General features: G+C 46.8%; 2 protein-coding genes across 2 annotated transcripts in view; both read right to left on the bottom strand.

The window, feature by feature from the left end:
• Positions 1 to 19,926, bottom strand: part of RPS6KB1 (ribosomal protein S6 kinase B1) — a 503,223-nt gene that overhangs the window by 34,253 nt on the left and 449,044 nt on the right. The window lies entirely within an intron of this gene.
• LOC144824513 (uncharacterized) lies at positions 1,746 to 13,969 on the bottom strand. The gene is made up of 2 exons (XM_078683579.1): positions 10,981 to 13,969; positions 1,746 to 4,427 (listed from the first exon to the last, which is right to left on the bottom strand). The coding sequence occupies exon 1, from the start codon at positions 13,821 to 13,823 to the stop codon at positions 12,834 to 12,836; it is 990 nt and encodes a 329-aa protein (XP_078539705.1). The 5' UTR covers positions 13,824 to 13,969; the 3' UTR covers positions 1,746 to 4,427; positions 10,981 to 12,833.

A 19,926-nucleotide genomic window follows, 5' to 3' on the forward strand; every position in this document is an offset into this window, starting at 1 on the left:
CTTTTCTCCCTCTCAGTCATAACAGTTAGTGAGGGAGAGTAGGTCTCGTCCCTGGTCCAGAAATTTACCCCAAAATACACACTCGATAAGCATGCAAATACATCACAGATCCAATGCTGGAGAGTGATTTTTACCGCATTTAAGTTCTTCTCTATTTCACTGCCCTGGGTGAGAAGTCAGGCAACAGCAAAAATGTACTATCAACGTATTAGACTCTTCTTTCAGGTTAATACCTACAAAATCCCCTTCTTTGTCCCTTAAACAAGGCGGAGACTCGTCGTCCCACTGCTTCACCTCCAAACTGAATACAAAAAATAAAATAACGTTCGTTATTATCATTTTTGTTTGCAGCTCAAACCAGGTGGGCGGGGCTGGGGTCCCTGCATACATGGGGAGGAGTGGTTGCAGCACTGTGATTGGTCAGGGGATTCTGGGAGGCTGTGTGCCTCCTACCGAGAGGAGGACGGAGAAAGAAGAGGTGGCGGTCAGTGGTGAAGAGGTAAGTGCTTTTTTTTTTATTGCTTCCCCCCTCCCTGGTCAGTAGCAGCTGCTACTGCCCTTAAATCCATTACTTGGAATACAAGTGCAATGCCTCCAGCTTTTCTGCCATGTTACAAACTCAGATACAGCAATGTGAAAATATAAAATCTATATGGTCACAAATGCAAATTAAAAAACAAATTGTTTTTAAACACAATTAGTTCATCGAAATTAATCACAGAATGTAAATTAGAATGGTACCAGAAATGTATTTCATATTTCCCTTCTGATCGGAGAACAGTGACAAGGCAAGACATGCCAACGACTGACATATGAATGTGATCCACTAGTCGAGTTTTAGACCCACTTCTTTGTTCTTTCATGCAATTTTCTCTAAAACAAAATCCATATTCATCCATATTCCATATCTTTGCAGCAACCGTATTCAACTTCTCCACTCATGTTCTTCCTGCAGCAAAATATTACTGGATCACATGATGTTTCACATTCTGAAATTGTCTCCATTATTTGAAATCTTATCTGAAGGATGCTAGTTTTTTTTCCCTCCCATCAATGAGCTATCTGTGAACCCATGTTGCTGGTACTGCACTACTTTCAAACTTGAGCCACCTGATGTGAGAAGGAAAATGCTACCTACCAGTATGCATCTGTTCTTGGCATGTAGAGCTGCAGAGTTACACACTGTGCATAGATGGCCACCTAGTGTTGGGCCCGGATGTTTGCAGTTTGTTTTGTTGTAAAAAAGTCTTTGAAAGTCACGGGATAGGTGACTCCTCCTTTGGATGATACTGCGCATGGGCATCGGCTCCATCCCCATATTGTTTTTCGCCATTAGGGAAGTGATGGAGCTGAACAAGAAGTGGTGATGTCCATGTGATTTGTATCTAATTAAGATAATACTGGAACAGATAAAGGTAGCCGGGGAGGCGGATGGGCGTGTGCAACTCTGCAGCTCTACATGCCAAGAACAGATGCATACTGGTAAGTAGCATTTTCCGTTCGAGGCATATGAGCTGCAGATTATACACTGTGCATAGATTGTATAGCAGTACCCACACGTAGCGGCGACCACCAGTATCTGTTGCAGTTGTTTGAAACAGAGTTTTTAGTACAGCCTGGCCCGCAGTGGCTTGTTGTTTAGTTTGCACATCTACACAATGTTTTGTGAATGTGTGCGTTGTAGACCATGTAGCTGCTTTGCATATATCATTTAGAGGCATGTTCCCTGAGAATGCCATCGAAGCTCCTATTTACCTTGTAGAATGGGCTTTTGGAGGAATTGTTAACGTACGTTTGGCTTTGTGGCAACTTATTTGTATACATTTAACAATCCATCTAGCTAGCCTCGATTTTGATATGGGGTTGCCTTTATGTGGTGGTGAAAAAGACACGAAAAGTTGTTTTGTTTTACGAAAAGTTTGTGTTCTTTCAATGTAGTACAGTAATGCTCTTTTGACATCTAAGGTGTGCAGAGCTCTTTCTGCGACTGTTTGGGGATGCGAGAAAAATGCAGGCAGCTCAACTGATTGATTTAGATGGAATGGTGAAATGACTTTTGGAAGGAATTTAGGATTAGTACGAAGAACCACTTTGTTATCATGCATTTGCAGAAAGGGTTCTTGAATGGTAAATGCTTGTAGTTCACTAACCCTTCTGAGAGAAGGGATAGCTACCAGGAAAGCTACTTTCCAAGTTAGGAATTGCAATTCACATTTATGTAAGGGTTCAAAGGGAGGTCCCATTAATCGTGTGAGAACAATGTTCAAGTTCCACACTGGTGAAGGTGGCATTCTAGGAGGAATTATTCTTTTGAGTCCTTCCATGAAAGCCTTTATAGCTGATAATCTAAAAAAATAGATAGATGTTGGTCTATTTTGTAAGCAACGAGGTGTGGTCTGATAGACGTATAGGCTAAGTTTTACTATTGGAATTGTAATAGATATCCTGTTGAATAGACACGTCTAAAGTATTTATCTGGTTGTTTTGACAGTATATGACAAACCGTTTCCAATTAGCAGCATAACATGCTCTAGTGGTGGGACGTCTAGCTTCTTTGATAACGTTCATACATTCTGGAGGAAGGTAGAGGTAACCAAACTCTAGGACTTCAGGAGCCAGATCGCTAGGTTGAGCTGAGCTGGGTCTGGAGGTCTGATCTCTCCATGGTTCTGTGTTAATAGGCGTGGAGATAGGCTTAGTTTTTAATGTGGTACTACAGACATTTGCAACAGCGTGGTGTACCACGGTTGTCTTGCCCAAGTTGGAGCGACTAGAATGAGCGTTAGGGAATGTTGCTGTAGTTTGTATACCACTAATGGAAGTAGTGGGAGAGGAGGAAAAGAGTACGCAAATTGTCCGGACCAGTTTAGTGGTATAGCCCATCTCCAAATCAGCTGTGCTAACAGAGAGCAGCAGAGAGTGTGTTCCCCCTGGTTTGTTTAAGTAGTACATGGCTGTCATAATGTCTGTGCGGACTAAGACAGCTTTGCCTGACACTTAAAGTGGTCGCATTTGCAGTCTTGTGTGAGGTACTACAACTATGCAAGATGCCATCATTCCTATGAGCTGCATGAACACTCGAGCTGGAAGAGTGTTGCAGTTTGAATTTTGTTAGGAGAGTTTGTACACTTGTTATCCTCGCTGGAGAGGGATAGGCTAGTGTTAGCTGGGTGTTTATTGTAGCGCCGAGATATTGTTGTATGTGTGAGGGTTGCAGATGTGACTTGGTGTGATTTACTGTGAATCCCAAGTCGTGAAGCAGTTGAATAGTAGCGTGAGTGTGATGTACATACTGGCTGTATGAGCTGGCTTTTATGAGCCAGTCGTCTAGGTATGGCAAGACATGACTATGTTGTCTTCTTAAGCGTGCTGCTACTACTGCTAGGCATTTGGTAAACACCCTCGGCGCTGTTTTGACTCCGAAGGGGAGCACTTCGAAATGGTAGTGCTGCCCGTCTAGCACAAATCTGAGATATTTTCTGTGCGCTGTGTGGATGGGAATGTGGAAGTAGGCGTCCTTGAGATCTAGAGTGACAAGAAGTCGTATTGTAACAGGAGTGGAAGGACTTGTTGGAGTGTGACCATATGAAAATTATCCGACTGTATGTAAATGTTTAGAGGTCTGAGGTCTAGGATAGGTCTTAGAGATCCGTCCTTCTTTGGGATTAGAAAATATAGGGAGTATATTTCTTTGTTTTGCTGATGCTTTGGGACAATTTCTATTGCATTTTTCTGCAGGAGGGATATTACTTCCTGTCTGAGCAGTGTTAAATGTTCTTGTGACATTGGATGCTGCTTGGGTGGTATGTTTGGGGGGTGGGGGGGGGGGGGTGGATGTTAGTTCTAGACAGTAACCAGATTGAATTATTTGGAGCACCCACCTGTCTGATGTGATGTTTTCCCAGGCTGGCAGGTATTGTTGTAATCTTACCCTGACAGGAGTGGAATGGGACGGGGGAAGGGAAAGGGAGTCATTGGGCAGGGGTAGAGGCAAAGCGGGAGTTGTTTTTACCTCTGCCTTTATTATTGTTACCCCTGTAACCCCCCCTTTGGTAGCCCTTACTATAGGTGGATTGTGTAGGGGCTTTTGTATGAGGTAGAAGGTGTGTCCGAAGAGTATCCCCTAGTGGCACCTCAATAAGATGAGCGGCGAAATGACCGTCTGGGAGCCTGCGACTGCAGGGCTCCCATATATTTGGCTGTATCTGTATCCTTTTTCATTTTTTCAAGTGATACATCTACATTGGGTCCGAATAAGTGTTGCTCATCGAAGGGTTGATTAAGTATAGCACTTTGGACTTCAGGTTTGAACCCTGATATGCGTAGCCAGGCATGTCTATGCAATAAAACACTGGTGTTAACTGCCCTGAAGTCTGTCTGCTGCACAAGTGAAAACCGAATAGAGGTGTTTGTAATATTTTTCCCTTCTTGGATAAGAACTGCGTTACTTACCTGTAACAGCAGTTATCCAGTATTGGTGTCTTTCATAGATTCACATGCCTGAATCATTCCCCGTCGTCGAGACGGGAGCCTCCGGTACATAAAAAAGTAATGTCCTATAGACATACATAGAGAAAATAGGCCTAAGGGTCTCACCTTAGTAGCCTTTCTTTGTCCTTATGCAAAAAGGACCAAACTCTCACAGTCAGCCAATCAGCTCCGACCTCCCTCTAGAACCTTCCTGGGAGGAGCCTCAGTCCCTCAGATTTTCGTACGCACTCAGTTAGTTAGGCGTAACATTGTGAGAAGGGATGTGAGACTTCCCAGGGGAGGCGGGAGGGTTGCATGTGAATCTATGAAAGACACCAATACTGGATAACTGCTGTTACAGGTAAGTAACGCAGTTCTTATCCAGTATTAGGGGTGTCTTTCATAGATTCACATGCCTGAATCAGAGTAGCTAGCAATTAGACATGCACATTCGTGATGGAAAGGTGCCCTGCAGGCATGTTAGACAATGTACACATTGTACTATAGCATGTAAAAAGACAGCATAAGCAGAGCATCACGATAGCAGAGAATGTGCATACCTGGATGGCGGGATGAGGGAAGGCTCACCTCACTGAAAGAGATGGCGTAGCACCGCCTGGCCCACTGCTGCATCCTTCTGAAGTTCGAGATCCAGGCAGTAGTGTCTGGAGAAGGTGTGCGGTGACTTCCAGGTCGCCGCTCTGCATATGTCCAGGATCGGCACTCCAGCGAAAAGTGCTGCTGATGTGGACATCGCCCTGGTGGAATGTGCAGTGACACGATCAGTCAAAGGCCGTCCGGCCTTGGTTTGACAGAACGCAATCGCCGAGGAAATCCATCTCGAGATGCTTTGCTTCGTGAGAGGCAGGCCCATTCTTGGATTGCTGTATGCCACGAATAGTTGTGAAGATTTTCTGAAGTCTTTGGTTTTATCCAGATAGAACTTTAGACATCTCTTGAGGTCTAAAGAATGGAGTGCTCTTTCGGCTGCGGTGGAAGGGTTTGCAAAGAAAGACCTAAGGACTATTGGTTCATTGAGATGAAAGTCCGAAGGCACTTTCGGTATGAACTTTGGGTTCGGTCTTAACAGCACTCTGTCCTGTCTGAATTGCAGGTATGGATCCTGAATGGACAGGGCTTGAAGTTCGCTCACTCTCCTGGCCGATGTTAGAGCGAGTAAGAGCGCAGTTTTCCATGAGACGTGTTTGATGGATGCCCGATGAATGAGTTCAAAGGGATGCCTCATAAGTTGGTTGAGAACTAGGTTCAGATGCCACATTGGGGGGACTTTCCGAGGCCTCGGAAAGGATCTATAAAGTCCCTTCAGGAATTGTTTGACAAGTCGATTGGACCACAGGGAAGGTCCCGTGAAAGTTCTGGTGAACCTCGATATAGCTGCTAGGTGGACTTTTATGGACGCATGTGCCAGTCCTGATCGTGCCAAGTGCAGCAGGTATGGCAATAGCTGTTCAGGAGTGACTAACAGCGGTTGCAGGCCTTGGGCCGAACACCAAATGCAGAATCTTTTCCATTTGAGAGAGTAGGTTTTGTTGGTACTGTCTGCTCTCGCTTTTGCCAGTATATCTTTGCAGTCCTGCGGGATATTTAGGCCACCGAACTCTCTGTGCTCAGGAGCCAGGCCGATAAGCTGAGCGATGGCAGGTTCGGGTGTTGCACCTGCCCCTTGGACATCGTCAGGAGGTTCGGGTGCTGTCGCAGACGAATCGGTGTCTTGATAGAGAGCCGAAGTAGATCCGAGAACCAGTGTTGTCTCGGCCAGTACGGGGCAATCAGGATCAGGGTACAGGGCTCCGCCTTCATCTTCCTGAGGAGCCTCGGGATCATGGGAAACGGAGGAAAAGCGTAAGCAAACACGCTGGACCAACCGATGGAAAAGGCATTCCCCAGCGATCCTTGTTGGGGATGCCAGCTTGCGTAGCTTGGGCATTTGGCGTTCCCCTTGGTGGCAAACAGGTCGATTCTTGGGACTCCCCATTGAGAGAAGATGTGAGTCAGCGCGCTGTCGCTCAGTTCCCACTCGTGGGAGAGTGATCGTTGCCTGCTTAGGGCGTCGGCGATGGTATTTTCCTTGCCCGGCACATAGGCGGCCTTGAGTGCGATTCCCTGCAGCACTAGCCAGTTCCAGATCTTCTGCGATTCGCGTGATAGAGAGAGCGAACGCGTTCCTCCCTGTTTGTTGAGATAGTGCATCGTCGTGGTGTTGTCCGTTTTGACGAGCACTGGGGAGTGCCGGATGCGTGGTAGAAAGGCCTGTAGCGCTAGATACACGGCTCTCAGCTCCAAAAGATTTATATGAAGCTGTTTTTCCTGAGTTTCCCATTTGCCGCTGATCCGAAGGTCCTGAAGGACAGCTCCCCATCCCTCCAGGGAAGCGTCCGTGGTGATCACCAGAGGTGTTGCCGGAAGGAGAAATGACAGTCCTACGGTCAGATTGTTGCGACTCCTCCACCAGGTTAGACTCTTGGTCATTTTGGGTGTTATCCAGACAGTGTCCTCGAAAGAGCCAGTACTTTGAGTCCATTGGCTCGCGAGCGCCTCCTGCAACGGGCGCATTCTGAGTCTGCAGTGAGGGACGAGGAGTATACAGGAGGACATCATGCCCAGGAGGGATGTATAGGTCCTGACCTTCAGGTTTGTCCTGTTCGCCACAGCCGTGGCCAGGGACAATATCTTGTCTGTCCTTTCCTTCGAGGGAAAGGCTCTCGCACACTCTGTGTCCAAAGTTGCTCCGAGGAATGTAATTTTTGTCGTAGGGACGACACAGGATTTCTTGAGATTGAGGGTTAATCCCAGCCTCTGAAAAAGATTTGTGCAGGCGTTGGAGGATGTGGTTGCGTCTTCCTCCGAGGGTGCTTTCACCAGCCAGTCGTCTAGGTAGGGGAAGACCTGGTGACCCATTTGACGCAGGAAAGCTGCCACTGGTGCAAGGCACTTCGTGAAAATCCGCGGCGCGGATTTGAGGCCGAATGGTAGTACCTTGAATTGATAATGTTGCCCTGCCACCTCGAACCTCAGGAATTTTCTGTGACACTTGAGGATGGGAATGTGGTAGTAGGCATCCTGGAGATCCAAGGAGGTCATGAAATCCCTTCTTTCTAGAATGCCTAGTATTTCTTGAATCGTCACCATCCTGAACGATTGGCTTCGTAGGAAGACGTTGAGCGCTCGGAGGTCCAGAATGGGCCGCCACTTGTCTTCTTTCTGGTGTACAAGAAAGAAGTGGGAGTAAAAGCCCTTCCCCTTCCGGGGTGCCGGAACGCGCTCGATAGCTCCTTTCTTCTGCATTACAGAAATTTCCTGGAGAAGCAGGCGTAAGTTTCTGTGCGCCCGCCTGCGAGGAGGAGTCCTGGGAGGGATGGTGGTGAATTCGAGGGAATGGCCAAAACGTATAATTTGGAGAACCCACTTGTCCGTGGTTATGAGTTGCCAATTGTTGAGGAAATGGGTCAATTTTCCTCCAATTTGTAAGGATGGATAGGGTGGCTGGACTGGCTGGAGTAGCTCGTCACTGGCGGCCTCCAGCGCCCCTCTTTGTAGTCTTGCCTCTGAAGGTAGATCGTCCATAGGATGATTGACGGCCTTGAGGTTGCTTGTGTTGGTATTGACCTTTGTTAGAATAGGAGTACGAGGACCTATTCTGATAGGAACCTCGATACGAGGACTGTCCTCTAGATCTGTTGCCTCGAAAGGACTGGTTTCGGGACTGTAAGGTACCCAGAGCCCTTGCCGTATCCGTGTCCTTCTTCATGGTTTGCAATGCCTCATCGATTTTGGACCCAAAAAGGTGCTGGCCATCGAAGGGCATGTCCAAGACCTTGGACTGCACCTCCTGGCGGAAGGACGTCGCTTTAAGCCATCCTTGACGGCGTAGGACGGCAGCTCCAGCAAGTTGACGAAAGCCAGTCATGGCTGCATCGATAGCACAGTCAATAATTTCGGCAGCCGAGGATTGACCCTCCACTAGTAGAGCCTGGACTTCCCCATGGACCGAGTCCGGCAGGTCTGACAAATATGGGGCTATGTCTTCCCAGAGTTGGCGATTATAACGCCCCAATAAGGCAATAGAGTTGGCTACCTTGACGGTCATGGCCGAAGTCGTGGTGAACCTTTTGCCGATCGTGTCCAGTTTTCTTCCTTCTTTGTCCGGAGGAGCGGACAGCGGGGAGGAAGGGTTGCGTGAGTGTTTCTGGGCCGCTTGTGTGACCACTGAATCCGGTTTAGGGTGCCCATTTAGGCAAACCGCTGCAGACAGTGGGGCTTTGTATTTTTTGTCTAAGCGCGGAACAACCGCAGACACAGAAGCGGGCGTCAGCATTATCTTCTTGCCTTGTTCCCATAGAAATTCTATTATTGGAATAGATTTCGTCGTCTTTTGAGTCTGCTCCTTAAAATCGTGTAGGAAGCATTCAGTCTCTGTTGATTCGATAGTCATATGGAATCTCTTCGCCGCTCTTTCCACAATTTTATGGAAGCCGCCTATGTCTACCGGCGGCGAGTCCGCATGGCGCGGTTGGGGCGATGCTGGTGAGGACGCCACATATTCATCCTCCTCATCATGGGAAGAGTGGGCCTCCTGGACCTCTCCTTCCTCCAATTCTTCCTCCTCCTCATCCTCGTCAGACGACACTACCTCCTGAGGTTGAATCCTTTCATGGTGGGCCTGAGGGGGAGGTCGAGACGGTTTTGGGGCTGCCGCTGGGTTAGGAACGATAGGTGGCTGATCTCTACTGTCAGCGTCCGGGAAACGTTGTTTGTAATCCTGTACAAGGAATTTCAGGTCGTTCACCAGAGCAGCAGGGAGGCAGATCATGGGGGTAACCTCCGTGGTGACTTTAGTGTGGACGGAGTGCTCCTGGTAGGAGTATTCCTCTACCTCCTCGTCAGTGCTTTGGCACTTGACATGTAGGTCCGAGATGGAAGTAGCGGGGCCCAGGTGGTCATCCTCCTCTGATTCTTCACTCTGGAAGATTTCGTTAGGTGGGTGCAGTTCCACTTTGCTTGGAGACGTGGTCTCCGGCGTAATATGCGGCTTAGTTGACTTGCCCAACGCAGGACTGGAGGTGGAAGCTGTCGAAGGCGTCGTCGACGGTGGTAGCGTGAGGGATGCCACCTCCACGAGCTTGGTTTTCTTCCATGTGTCCGGAAGTGTCTTCGTCGACGACGAGTCCTCCGTCGACGGCAGCTTTAACTTCGTCGTCGACGACGACGAGTCCTCCGTCGACGTCTTTAGCATCGTCGACGACGAGGATTCCTTCGTCGACGGTAGGGTCCTCGTCGACGGAATCTCCGTAGACGGCAATTTGGTCGTCGACGACCGGGGCGTCGTCGGTGCACTCGTCGACGGCGAGCCCGTCGTCGATGTCGGTCTCGTCGACGTTTTCGGCGTCGACGTCTTCGTCGTCGATGCCCTCGTCGACGCTGTCGCCGTCGGGGCTGTCGGTGGTGGGTTCGTCGTCGACGCCGTCGTCGTTATCTTCGTCGACGGCGTAGTTTTCGTCGACGGAGTAGTTTTCGACGTCGACAGGGTCTTTGTCGTCGACGATTTCAGCAGTAAAATGGAGGAAATAGGCCTACCTGTCGATGACGATGATGGAGATGTTATCGTCGACGGTGAAAGAGACAACGCTGACGTCGTCGAGACCGTGGTAGTCACTGAGGTAGGCCTCTGAGGTCTGCTAGAGGCCTGAGCAGGCTTTTTAAAAGTCTGAGTATCCTTAACAGACACAGAAGATGTCGTAGATCTTGCCTCTGAAGACTTCTTGGCTGTCTTCCTAGGAGGGGTGTCTGAGGGGCCAGGGGAAGTTACCCTTGGCCTCTTTTGAGAGACTGCTGAGGTTTTAGAGACACTACCTTCGGAAGATTCCAGAGTGTCTCTGTCCTTGAGTCTGTCGAGCCAGATGAGAAGGCGGCCTTCCCTGTCTCTCACGGTCTTCCTAGGGAAAGACCTACATATTTTGCAGTCTGCAGGGACGTGGTCCGGATAAAGGCAATATAAGCATAAGGTATGCTTATCATCCACATGGAGCCTTTTCTTCCCACATGAAGAGCAGGCCCTGAAAAGGGCTTTCTTCTGGGATTCAGACATCGAAGAAAGCAGTGGAAAGCAAACACTTACTGCATCTAAGTGTTACTGAAGTAGTCCTTGAAGATTGTAGAATGAAGATTCACTTTTCAAAGGAAGTAGATGAGTTATAAGGAATCCTGAGAAAAGCTCAGGCTGGAGACTCCCTAGCACAACGTGCGGTAGAAAATCTGAGGGACTGAGGCTCCTCCCAGGAAGGTTCTAGAGGGAGGTCGGAGCTGATTGGCTGACTGTGAGAGTTTGGTCCTTTTTGCATAAGGACAAAGAAAGGCTACTAAGGTGAGACCCTTAGGCCTATTTTCTCTATGTATGTCTATAGGACATTACTTTTTTATGTACCGGAGGCTCCCGTCTCGACGACGGGGAATGATTCAGGCATGTGAATCTATGAAAGACACCCCTAATACTGGATAAGCTCATTTGCTTTATTTTGCACTTATCTGGGAGGTGCTGCATTAGTGATTCTAATTTGTCATAGTGTGCCCTGTCATATCTGGCCAATAATGCTTGTGTATTGGCAACATGCCACATGTTTGCTGCTTGAGACGCAGGTCTTTTCCCTGATGCGTCAAGTAGCTTAGACTCTATCTGGTGGAGGAGCTTCACCTGATGTTTGAGTTTGCTCTCTGGCGTGCATTGGAAACTACAAATGAGTCTAGTGGTACTGGACCTTTAATATATGCTGGGTCTGAAGGAGCAGCTTTATACTTTTTCTCTATTCGAGGGTTAATGACCAGAGTTCTGACTGGGTCCTTCAAGACTTCAGGAGCATGCTTAATCTCTCCTTTAAGAATTGGTAAAATGGATGAGGACCTTTGTGCATTATCAAAGGTATCCATTAGAAAGTCTTCATCTACAGGGTCTGTATGCATATCTTCTCCATGATATTGCGCGTATTGTATTGTATTGTATGTTGCTCTTGTATAGCGCAACTGCCACCCTACGGGTATCCTGGCGCTTCTTGAAAAAGCCTGATCAGATGGAAACGGCATATAAAAGGCTGGGTAGTGGGCGCCAAGATCTCAGAATTTAGCAAAGAGCCAGGTCTTTAGGTTCTTTCTAAAATCTATCAGAGAGTCGGCTTGCCTAATGTTCTGGGGCAGCTCATTCCACAGCCGGGACGCTACTATGCAGAAAGCCCTGCCTCCCATCCTAGATCTCTTGAATCTGGTGGTTGTTGCCAGGCTTAAACTGGAAGAGCGAAGAGACCTGGTGGGCTTATACCATGTGAATCTTTCCTGCATGGGCAGGGGCCCATGCTGTGTAGCGCTCTATAGACGATGCACAGATTTGAATGTGACTCTGTCCCTTACTGGCAGCCAGTGAAGGTCTCTCAAAGCCATCGTAGTAGAGGAGCTACGTGGTCTATTGAGTGCCAGCTTGGCCGTCAACTACTGGACTCTCTGCAGTCCCTGCAAGATGTATAGAGGGGCACCTAGATATAGGGAGTTGCAGTAATCCAGTCTGGCCAGGATTATACTCCTTACCACCAGAGGTCTAGTCTCATCGGGTAGGAGAGGAAGAATCTGTCTAAGTGCCTTTAGCAAGCCAAAGCAGACACTAATTGTTTTATTTGTTTATGATACCATTTGCAGGTTTTCATCCAACAAAACTCCCAGATTGTGCACGGTCTTAACTGGAACGCAGAGATCGCCCCCTGGGGAGAACCTAAGCTTGCACGGTAGTTGCTGATTCAGTTTAGCCGTCGAGCAGTAAACTACATCTGTTTTCCCCTCATTAAGTTGAAGGGAGTTTGCACTAAGCCAACCAGAGACCCGACACATGCATTCCTGGAATGTGTCCAACGACACCGCATGTTTCCCTTCAAGGGAAAACACCAATTGGGTGTCGTCGGCGTAGTTGATCAAATCGATCCCATAAGATTTTATAATAGGGATCAAGGGCTTCAGGTATATATTAAAAAGGATAGGGCTGATCGAAGAGCCCTGTGGCACTCCATGGAGAACCGGGGACTTGGGGGAAGCATACAGAGTCATGGTCACTACCTGTTGTCTACCGAGCAGGTATGATTGTAGCCATTTCAAGGCTTTGCCTCTCACACCCAATTTCTCCAGTCTACTTAGCAGGACTGCATGGCTAACCGTGTCGAATGCGGCCGACATGTCCAGTAACACTAATACTGATGAGTTACCATTGTCGGCTCGCATTCGCAGGGTGTCCAGCATGGTTGCCAATGTAGTTTCTGTCCCGTGGCCTGGGCGAAATCCAAACTGATCCCTGTCTAGAAGGCAGTTATCTTCTAGATAACTAGACAAGGACCTACTACAACCTTTTCCAGGACTTTTAGAGGATAGGGTAGAAGAGATATAGGCCTAAAGTGAGCTGGAATTGTTGGGTCCAGTGAGGGCTTCTTGAGTAGGGGAGTTACCACTGCCTGTTTCCATGCCTCTGGCACTACTCCTTCCTCCAGGGACTGGCAGCAGATCAAACGCATCCAGGGAAATATCTCTGGGCCATGCTCCTTCCAGATCCTATGAGGAAGGGGATCTAAAGGGGTCCCAGAGGATATGCTGTGCGCCAAGCTGTTAAAAAGCTCTTCTGTGAGAGGTGGAAAGCTCTCCATGGATGATACTGCCGGTAGTTCCTCCTCTACCATCTGAAGTAATGTGTCCTGACAGCTAGCCTTACCCTGAGAAAGCCCCCCCACAATTTTGGTAATCTTTTCTTCAAAGAAGATGGCAATTTCGTCACAGACCACCTTATTGCTCATGCAGGCAGGGTTAGAGAGGTCTCTTATAATATTAAAGAGGGTTTTTGTGCTGTTTGGTGACTGAAGTATGGTAGTGGCATAAACAAGTGCCTTTGTTTTAGCAATGGCCCCTTTATATTTAGCCTGCGCTGTCTTTAACAGTCTCTTATCAGACTCTAAATGGAGTCTTCGCCACTTCCTTTCTGCCTGTCTACACTGAATACGTAATAATTTCAGCTCCTCACTGAACCAGGGGGCTGAAAGTTTCCTTCTGCTCTTTATCTTTTTCAAGGGGGCAAGTTTGTCAAGGGTCTCAGTGATATGGTTACAGTAGACATGATAATTCTGGTCTACCGAGCCATCTGGATCAAAATGCGTCTGATTGGTAAAGGTAGAGTTTATTTTATCTTTTGGTAATTTGGACCAGTCCCTACCCTTCCGGTAAGTTGCAGGGCAAACCTGTTTATTCACCTGGCTCGATACAATAATCTGAAAGTGAATCAGAGAGTGGTCAGTCCACCATTGGGGTAAGATGCCCATCACCTTTGTCTCAGTCTGATTTGCGAACACCAGGTCCAGTATGTGTCCGCCTAAATGGGTTGGTTCCGATATCAGCTGGGCAAGGCCGCAATTCTCACATATGTATTGTAGGTCCTTCAGGTGATTCCCCAGGGTCCCGTTGTTCCATAGGTTAAAATCCCCTAGGAGCAGCAGTCTTGAGTGGGTTAGAGCAAGAGCAGCGATCGTATCAAACAGTGCCTGGTACTGCGTGTCCAAGCCTGGCGGCCTATAGCAGATCATACCAGTTAGTATCCTGCCTTTAGTATCTTGCAGGGTAAAGCCCAACAGTTCTATCCCTGCGACTTCATCAATCTGTAGGGGGGCGAAGTTCCACCTGTCCTTGTAGATCACCCGACCCCCCCACCTCTTCCCTGGGGCCTGGGTTTATGAAACATCTTATACCCACCCGGGCATGCAAGACCCAGCTCAACAGAGGAGTTTGCACTGGTCCAGGTCTCTGTCTTCTGGTGGGGAAGGCCTTGGGGGGTATACGTCATCTTGAGGGACGTTTGGGGTGTTATAATCATCCCACGGGTCAGGTGAGCCTGGAGGAATAGATGGATCATCTATGTTACCCACTATATCATCAGAGCTATCATCCCTATTGTCATCGTCTGGTATAATAGAGGATGTAGGGGATTGTTGTGGTAGAGGAGCAGGTGGTGATGGTATAGGTGGAGGAGAAGGGGTAGGAAGTCTTAAAGGAGAGGTAGCCATGTCCTTCTTCTTTGCATGAGGAGCTGGCGCTGGTGTATCCAGTGGTCGCTTTTTTGAAGCTAAAGTTAGCTGACCAGTGATTGGGTCTTTAGCCAGAGTCTTTTGTGCAGGGTCTGGATGAAATAAGTCCTCTGCAGGAGGCCAATCTTTTGGAGCGGAGGGAGGTTTCGGCACCGAAGCGGTTTCTTTTGGTTTTTTGGCAATGTCTTTAACCGGAAAAGCAGGAGTCTTTTTCGGCACCGATGATTTTTCCGGCTCCGATATATTTTTGGGATCCGATGTTTTTTTTGGTTCTGGTGGTCTTTTTGAATCTGAAGCGGGTTTGCTTGGTTCCGACTTGGGTTTCGGTGCCGAAGGAGTAGCGGTATGCTTCGGCACCGGTGGTTTGGATGTCGGCGGGACCGGTGAGGTTGTCTTTTTCAGTGCCGGTAGGTGTTGGCCGGCACCGTGGGAAGGCAGACTCGAGCCCGAGTCGCCTGAAGACTTAGTTAGCTTCTTAGCCGGGCCTGAAGGTGGGGCAGTAGAAGCAGTGTGTCGGTGTCTTCTTTGGATGCGTCGAGGAAGGGTCGGGGTCGACGGTCTTACTTACGACCCGCTGTGCTCGAGTGATGTCCTCGACTTCTGAATCTTCTGCCTCGAAGTTGCTGTTGACGTCGTGTTGTTCTGGGACGTCGACGCCTTCTTTAAAGATGTCGTCTGGAATCTGAGCTGAAGAACGAGCCATTGTTCTCTTAGCTCTTCGATCCCGGATAGTCTTTTTGGAGCGGAAAGAGGCACAAAAAGTAGTATCAACCGTACAAGTTGTCATGTTGCCTGCTTGTGGTTGCATGCTCAATTGTTAAAAGGTAGAATAATGGATATAAAATGTCTGCACATTAGTTCAACTGAGTACCTATGAATTTTAAGCAGTATATAATGGTGGGGACTTGTGTCCATTAGGTACGATACGGTTTTATAAGTGATTCATCCTTTAGTTACACCATCATTAAAACTCATTCAGTAACCTTAGGTAACCCTCAGAAACTCCAGTCTAGTTGTGTGATAATTGTCAAAATTTCAATCGTGTAAATGTTATAAAACTTTACTTTCCTACATGTCCTTGTTTATTATAACCAGGGACCCACCCATATTCACGTTCTTAATCACGATTTTCATGTATTCTACTGCATTTCTCAAATCAGCCTTTTTTTCCATCATGTTCGGTCTTGATCATACTGGTAGAATTTAGAAAAATTGTTTCGTACTTAAACTTGAAATAAAACAAAGGTTATTAAGGGAGGTTGAAGGCATGAACTTAAACTTTGGTGTGAATCACATTAGTTTATTCGGATATGGAAGTGTTGTCCTCTTATTGCCACATTTCTTCAAAGAAAGCTTCCTTGTCCAATAAATCTAAATAAAGAAACTTTAGACTCAAGCTAAGTTGAATATGTCAGTACAAAACCTTTGCATTTCAGTACAGCCCTAAGAATTGTTTTAAATAAAGTTTGCGTCTAAATACGTTAGGCAGAATTGCTTCACTGAGTGTTTTATTTTAAAAAGTAAATTAAAATTGAATCTGGATGGCTATATAGTTGCACACAAACACTAGTTAAGTAGTTTATGAAAGCAAACACCTAGGAATGTGTGTCTGAATGAAAATAAACTGTTCCTGTTAGACTAAGTAATTATATTATGCACCAATAATTGAGATAATTGACCTGGGTTCTTTTAAGGATTTAAACTGAAGCAAAACGGTGGTGCACAGACTTGCCTTTTTACATTACTTCACATGATTATTCCACTGCTACGTCCCCTTTATTTCAGATACTGTGCAGGGTAAACTGGCTATTTGTCTACCTGCTGTAAATCAGGCCCGGACTAAGAGTAGGAATCAAGTGGCCGATGGTGATGTTGCTGCCTAAAATGTTGGCCCCTTCTAGTTGCCTATTAGAAGCTATGTACTGAAAAGATGGCTGCTGAATGATTGGCCAAACAGGGAGCAGCCACGAAGTTGGCTATTGTGTCTCTCACCTCCAGTCACTTAGAGGTCTACTAACACCGCACTAAAATCACAGCTGTAATCTACCATCAATGTGCAAACATCACATTTCATTTCTTATTTATTGATTTATTTATAGCATTTATAAAGCGCCTGACTCACCCCAGATGGGGTATTTCTGCGATAAGGACAACTAGCAGTACAACACAGTAGGAGCAAACATTACTAAAAAAGTTGAGTTTTAAGTTTTTTCCTGAATGCCAGATATTTGGTAATTAGGCGAAGTTCCAGAGGCAATTAATTCCATAGCTTAGGGGCTATGTAGGAGAATGATTTTCCCCCCAATCTAGTTTGCTTAATTCGAGGGACGACAAGCAGGCCTTTTCCCTCAGAGCGGAGAGTGCGGGATGGAGTGTATTTAACTAGTTTTTCAGCCAGATATGTAGGGCCCATATGATTGAGGCCTTTGAACACCAGGCAGCACACTTTAAAGTGAATTATCTTCCGAATAGGAAGCCAGTGTAAGTTGTGTGGTAAGGGAAGAGATGGAGTGCGATAGGGAGCACTGGTCACCAGGCGTGCTGCAGTGTTCTCCACTACCTGCAAACTTTGTAGATCAGAATCCTTGGCAGAAATTAACAGAGGATTACTATAATCCAAGCGACTGAGAACTAAAGCATGGATTAGTGTTTTACGTGTGCTAATAGGAAGAAAATGGAAAATCTTCCGAAGTAGACTCGGCGCATAGAAACAGGATCTTTTAATAGTTGCAATATGATCCTCCAAGTTGAGATCTCTGTTTACTAAAACCCCTGGGGCCTCATTTATGAAAAGTGACGCATCGCTGCGTGAAAACAGCTATGCGTCACTTTTCACTGCGCCCTCCTAGCAACACCAATGATGCGTCATATTTACAATATGACGCTTCATTGCGCAAGGAGTTAAAGATTCGTCAGTATTTCTGACGTATCTGTATGGCGCAAAAGTGACGCATTGCTGGAGTGTGTCACAAAAGTGACACAACTCCAGCAATGTATCCTTTCACACGGGGCAAGCCCCATGTGAAAGGGCCTGCGTCAGTCTTACGCCTGCTGTGAGGCAGGCGTAAGAAATTGACGCATTTGTGTCCTACAAGTGGCGCAGTGAAATCACAGATTTCACAGCGTCACTTCTACGACCCTTTTGTGCGTCAATACGCCCCCCTTGCATACATTATACCTGGCGGAGGTATAATGTGGCGCAGGGGTTTACAAAGTGACGCATCTACCTAGATGCGTCACTTTGTAAATATGGCGCAACAAGGCGCATTTTTTATGCCACTGGTGCGTTACAAAAAGTGACGCACCAGCGGCGTAAAAGTGACGCATAGCCTCTTAAATAAGGCCCCTACATTTTTGACAACCCAGTTCTTCCGGCCACCACCTGGGAGACCATCTATGGCGCAACAAGGCGCATTTTTTATGCCACTGGTGCGTCACAAAAAGTGACGCACCAGCGGCATAAAAGTGACGCATAGCCTCTTAAATGAGGCCCCTACATTTTTTACAACCCAGTTCTTCCGGCCACCACCTGGGAGACCATCTAGTAATTGCATCCTTAACCCCTTGCCTGCGCTGAACGTTCCGCGCTAGTGCAGAACGTTCTATTGTGCGGGTGGGGCCGTGACGTTCAACGGACGTGCGCAGCACTACCGAGGTAGTGCACGTGACTTCCGCTGAACGTCGGCAGCAGCGATGGGGTTAAAGAGCATGATTTCCTTTTTTCCTGCGTTTAGCTGTAGGAAATTACTCCTCATCCAGGAGGTAATCGTTTTCATGCCTTCTGAGAACACTTTCTGGATGTTAGGGGTGTATTTATTGTATGTAAAAATCAGATGCGTGTCGTCGGCATAGGAGATTGGGGAAAACCCAATTTTCCTAAGAAGTGCTGCTAAGGGGGCGACATACACATTAAATAAAGACGGGCTAAGACAAGAGCCCTGCGGTATCCCTTTCATAACATGGCTTATCTTTGATTGGAAAGGGCCTAAATTCACTATTTGTGCCCTATCTGTTAAAAAATCTTGTATCCAGTTCAAGGCAGTGTTCTGGACACCTATGGAGTGTAATCTATCTAATAGGATTTGATGAGATATGGTGTCGAATGCGGCAGATAGGTCAAGCAGTACAAGAATTACTGCCTGACCTGCATCCGCCAGCATTCGTATATCATCAGTTATTTTCACCAAAGCAAGTTCGGTACTGTGTCTGGGACGAAAACCAGACTGAGAATAATCCAAACAGTTGGTGGATTCCAGATAGGCCGAAAGATGGTTATTGACATGTTTATCTAACAATTTACTGTAAAGAGGTAACCGGGAGATAGGACGATAGTTATGATGTCCGAAGCCAGTTTGGTGTTTTTACGGATGGGCATAATTTGAGCAACTTTCCATGCTTTGGGGAGTTTGCCTTCTTTAATGGAGTCATTAAGAATGGAACTGAGAGGCTCTGCTAATTCAGCTGCCACTTTAGCAAATGTAGCAGGTACAGTGGTGCACTGGTGTTTGTAGGTCTTACATGGAGACCCCTACACTCCCTTCTAGTTTTTGAAACACCTTGGTGCAACTTTTAACATCTCTCTGCTGATTCCTCGCCCTGTGCAAGGATTTCTGCCACTCCAGGTGCTCCAGTTCATACTAACTATGCTTCTGTGAGCATGATGATCCTAGTACCCAGACATCTGGGTGAATGGATCCCTAAATCTACAAAAAAGAACCCTTGTTCGTTAAATATTTGCATGGAAGTTTTTCTTCTGATTACATTAGCTCCCCCATCCAAGGAGCCAGGGTATCTCAACACAGCAGTATCTCAAAGAAAAGTGGGCAACTTCATTAATGACTCATCTAGAGAATTGTAATAAACAATGATTTTCATTATTACCTTTTAGTTTCTAACACTTTTTAAACACTTCAGTGATATTCACTTTCAAAAACACATTTTGCCAAATATTTTACCAACATGTCACAGTTTGCTAGAGACACCTGTAATGTTGATGAGCAAACTTCAGTCTTCCTTTTGGCAGTATTCCTGATACTCCCGGCCCGACATTCCTTTGTGCCTCCCCTTAAAGATGTTACTACTACATTTTTTTAAGATTATACTTAATGGAAGCTTCGAAGATGCACTGGATACTTTAAGATGCTATATTTAGCTACACTTGAACCACTGGAACACCAGGACCATTCCACTATGCGGTCTCAAGCAATCTTACCTATGTCAGACTGACCATTTCAATTCTAAAATAATTATCTGGTGGTAGGAAACCCCAGCGGACTATGAAGAACTCCTGGAGATTTCTGTATTTAGGTCATAAATTAACAGCAGCATTCAAGGGATTAACAGA

Source organism: Lissotriton helveticus, chromosome 3_1 (genome assembly GCF_964261635.1).
Source record: "Lissotriton helveticus chromosome 3_1, aLisHel1.1, whole genome shotgun sequence".
Classification (NCBI taxonomy): domain Eukaryota; kingdom Metazoa; phylum Chordata; class Amphibia; order Caudata; family Salamandridae; genus Lissotriton; species Lissotriton helveticus.

Bases quoted from the DNA above. Each gene is read 5' to 3' on its own strand.
- LOC144824513 (XM_078683579.1), bottom strand. From the start codon at position 13,823: ATGGGCATCTTACCCCAATGGTGGACTGACCACTCTCTGATTCACTTT.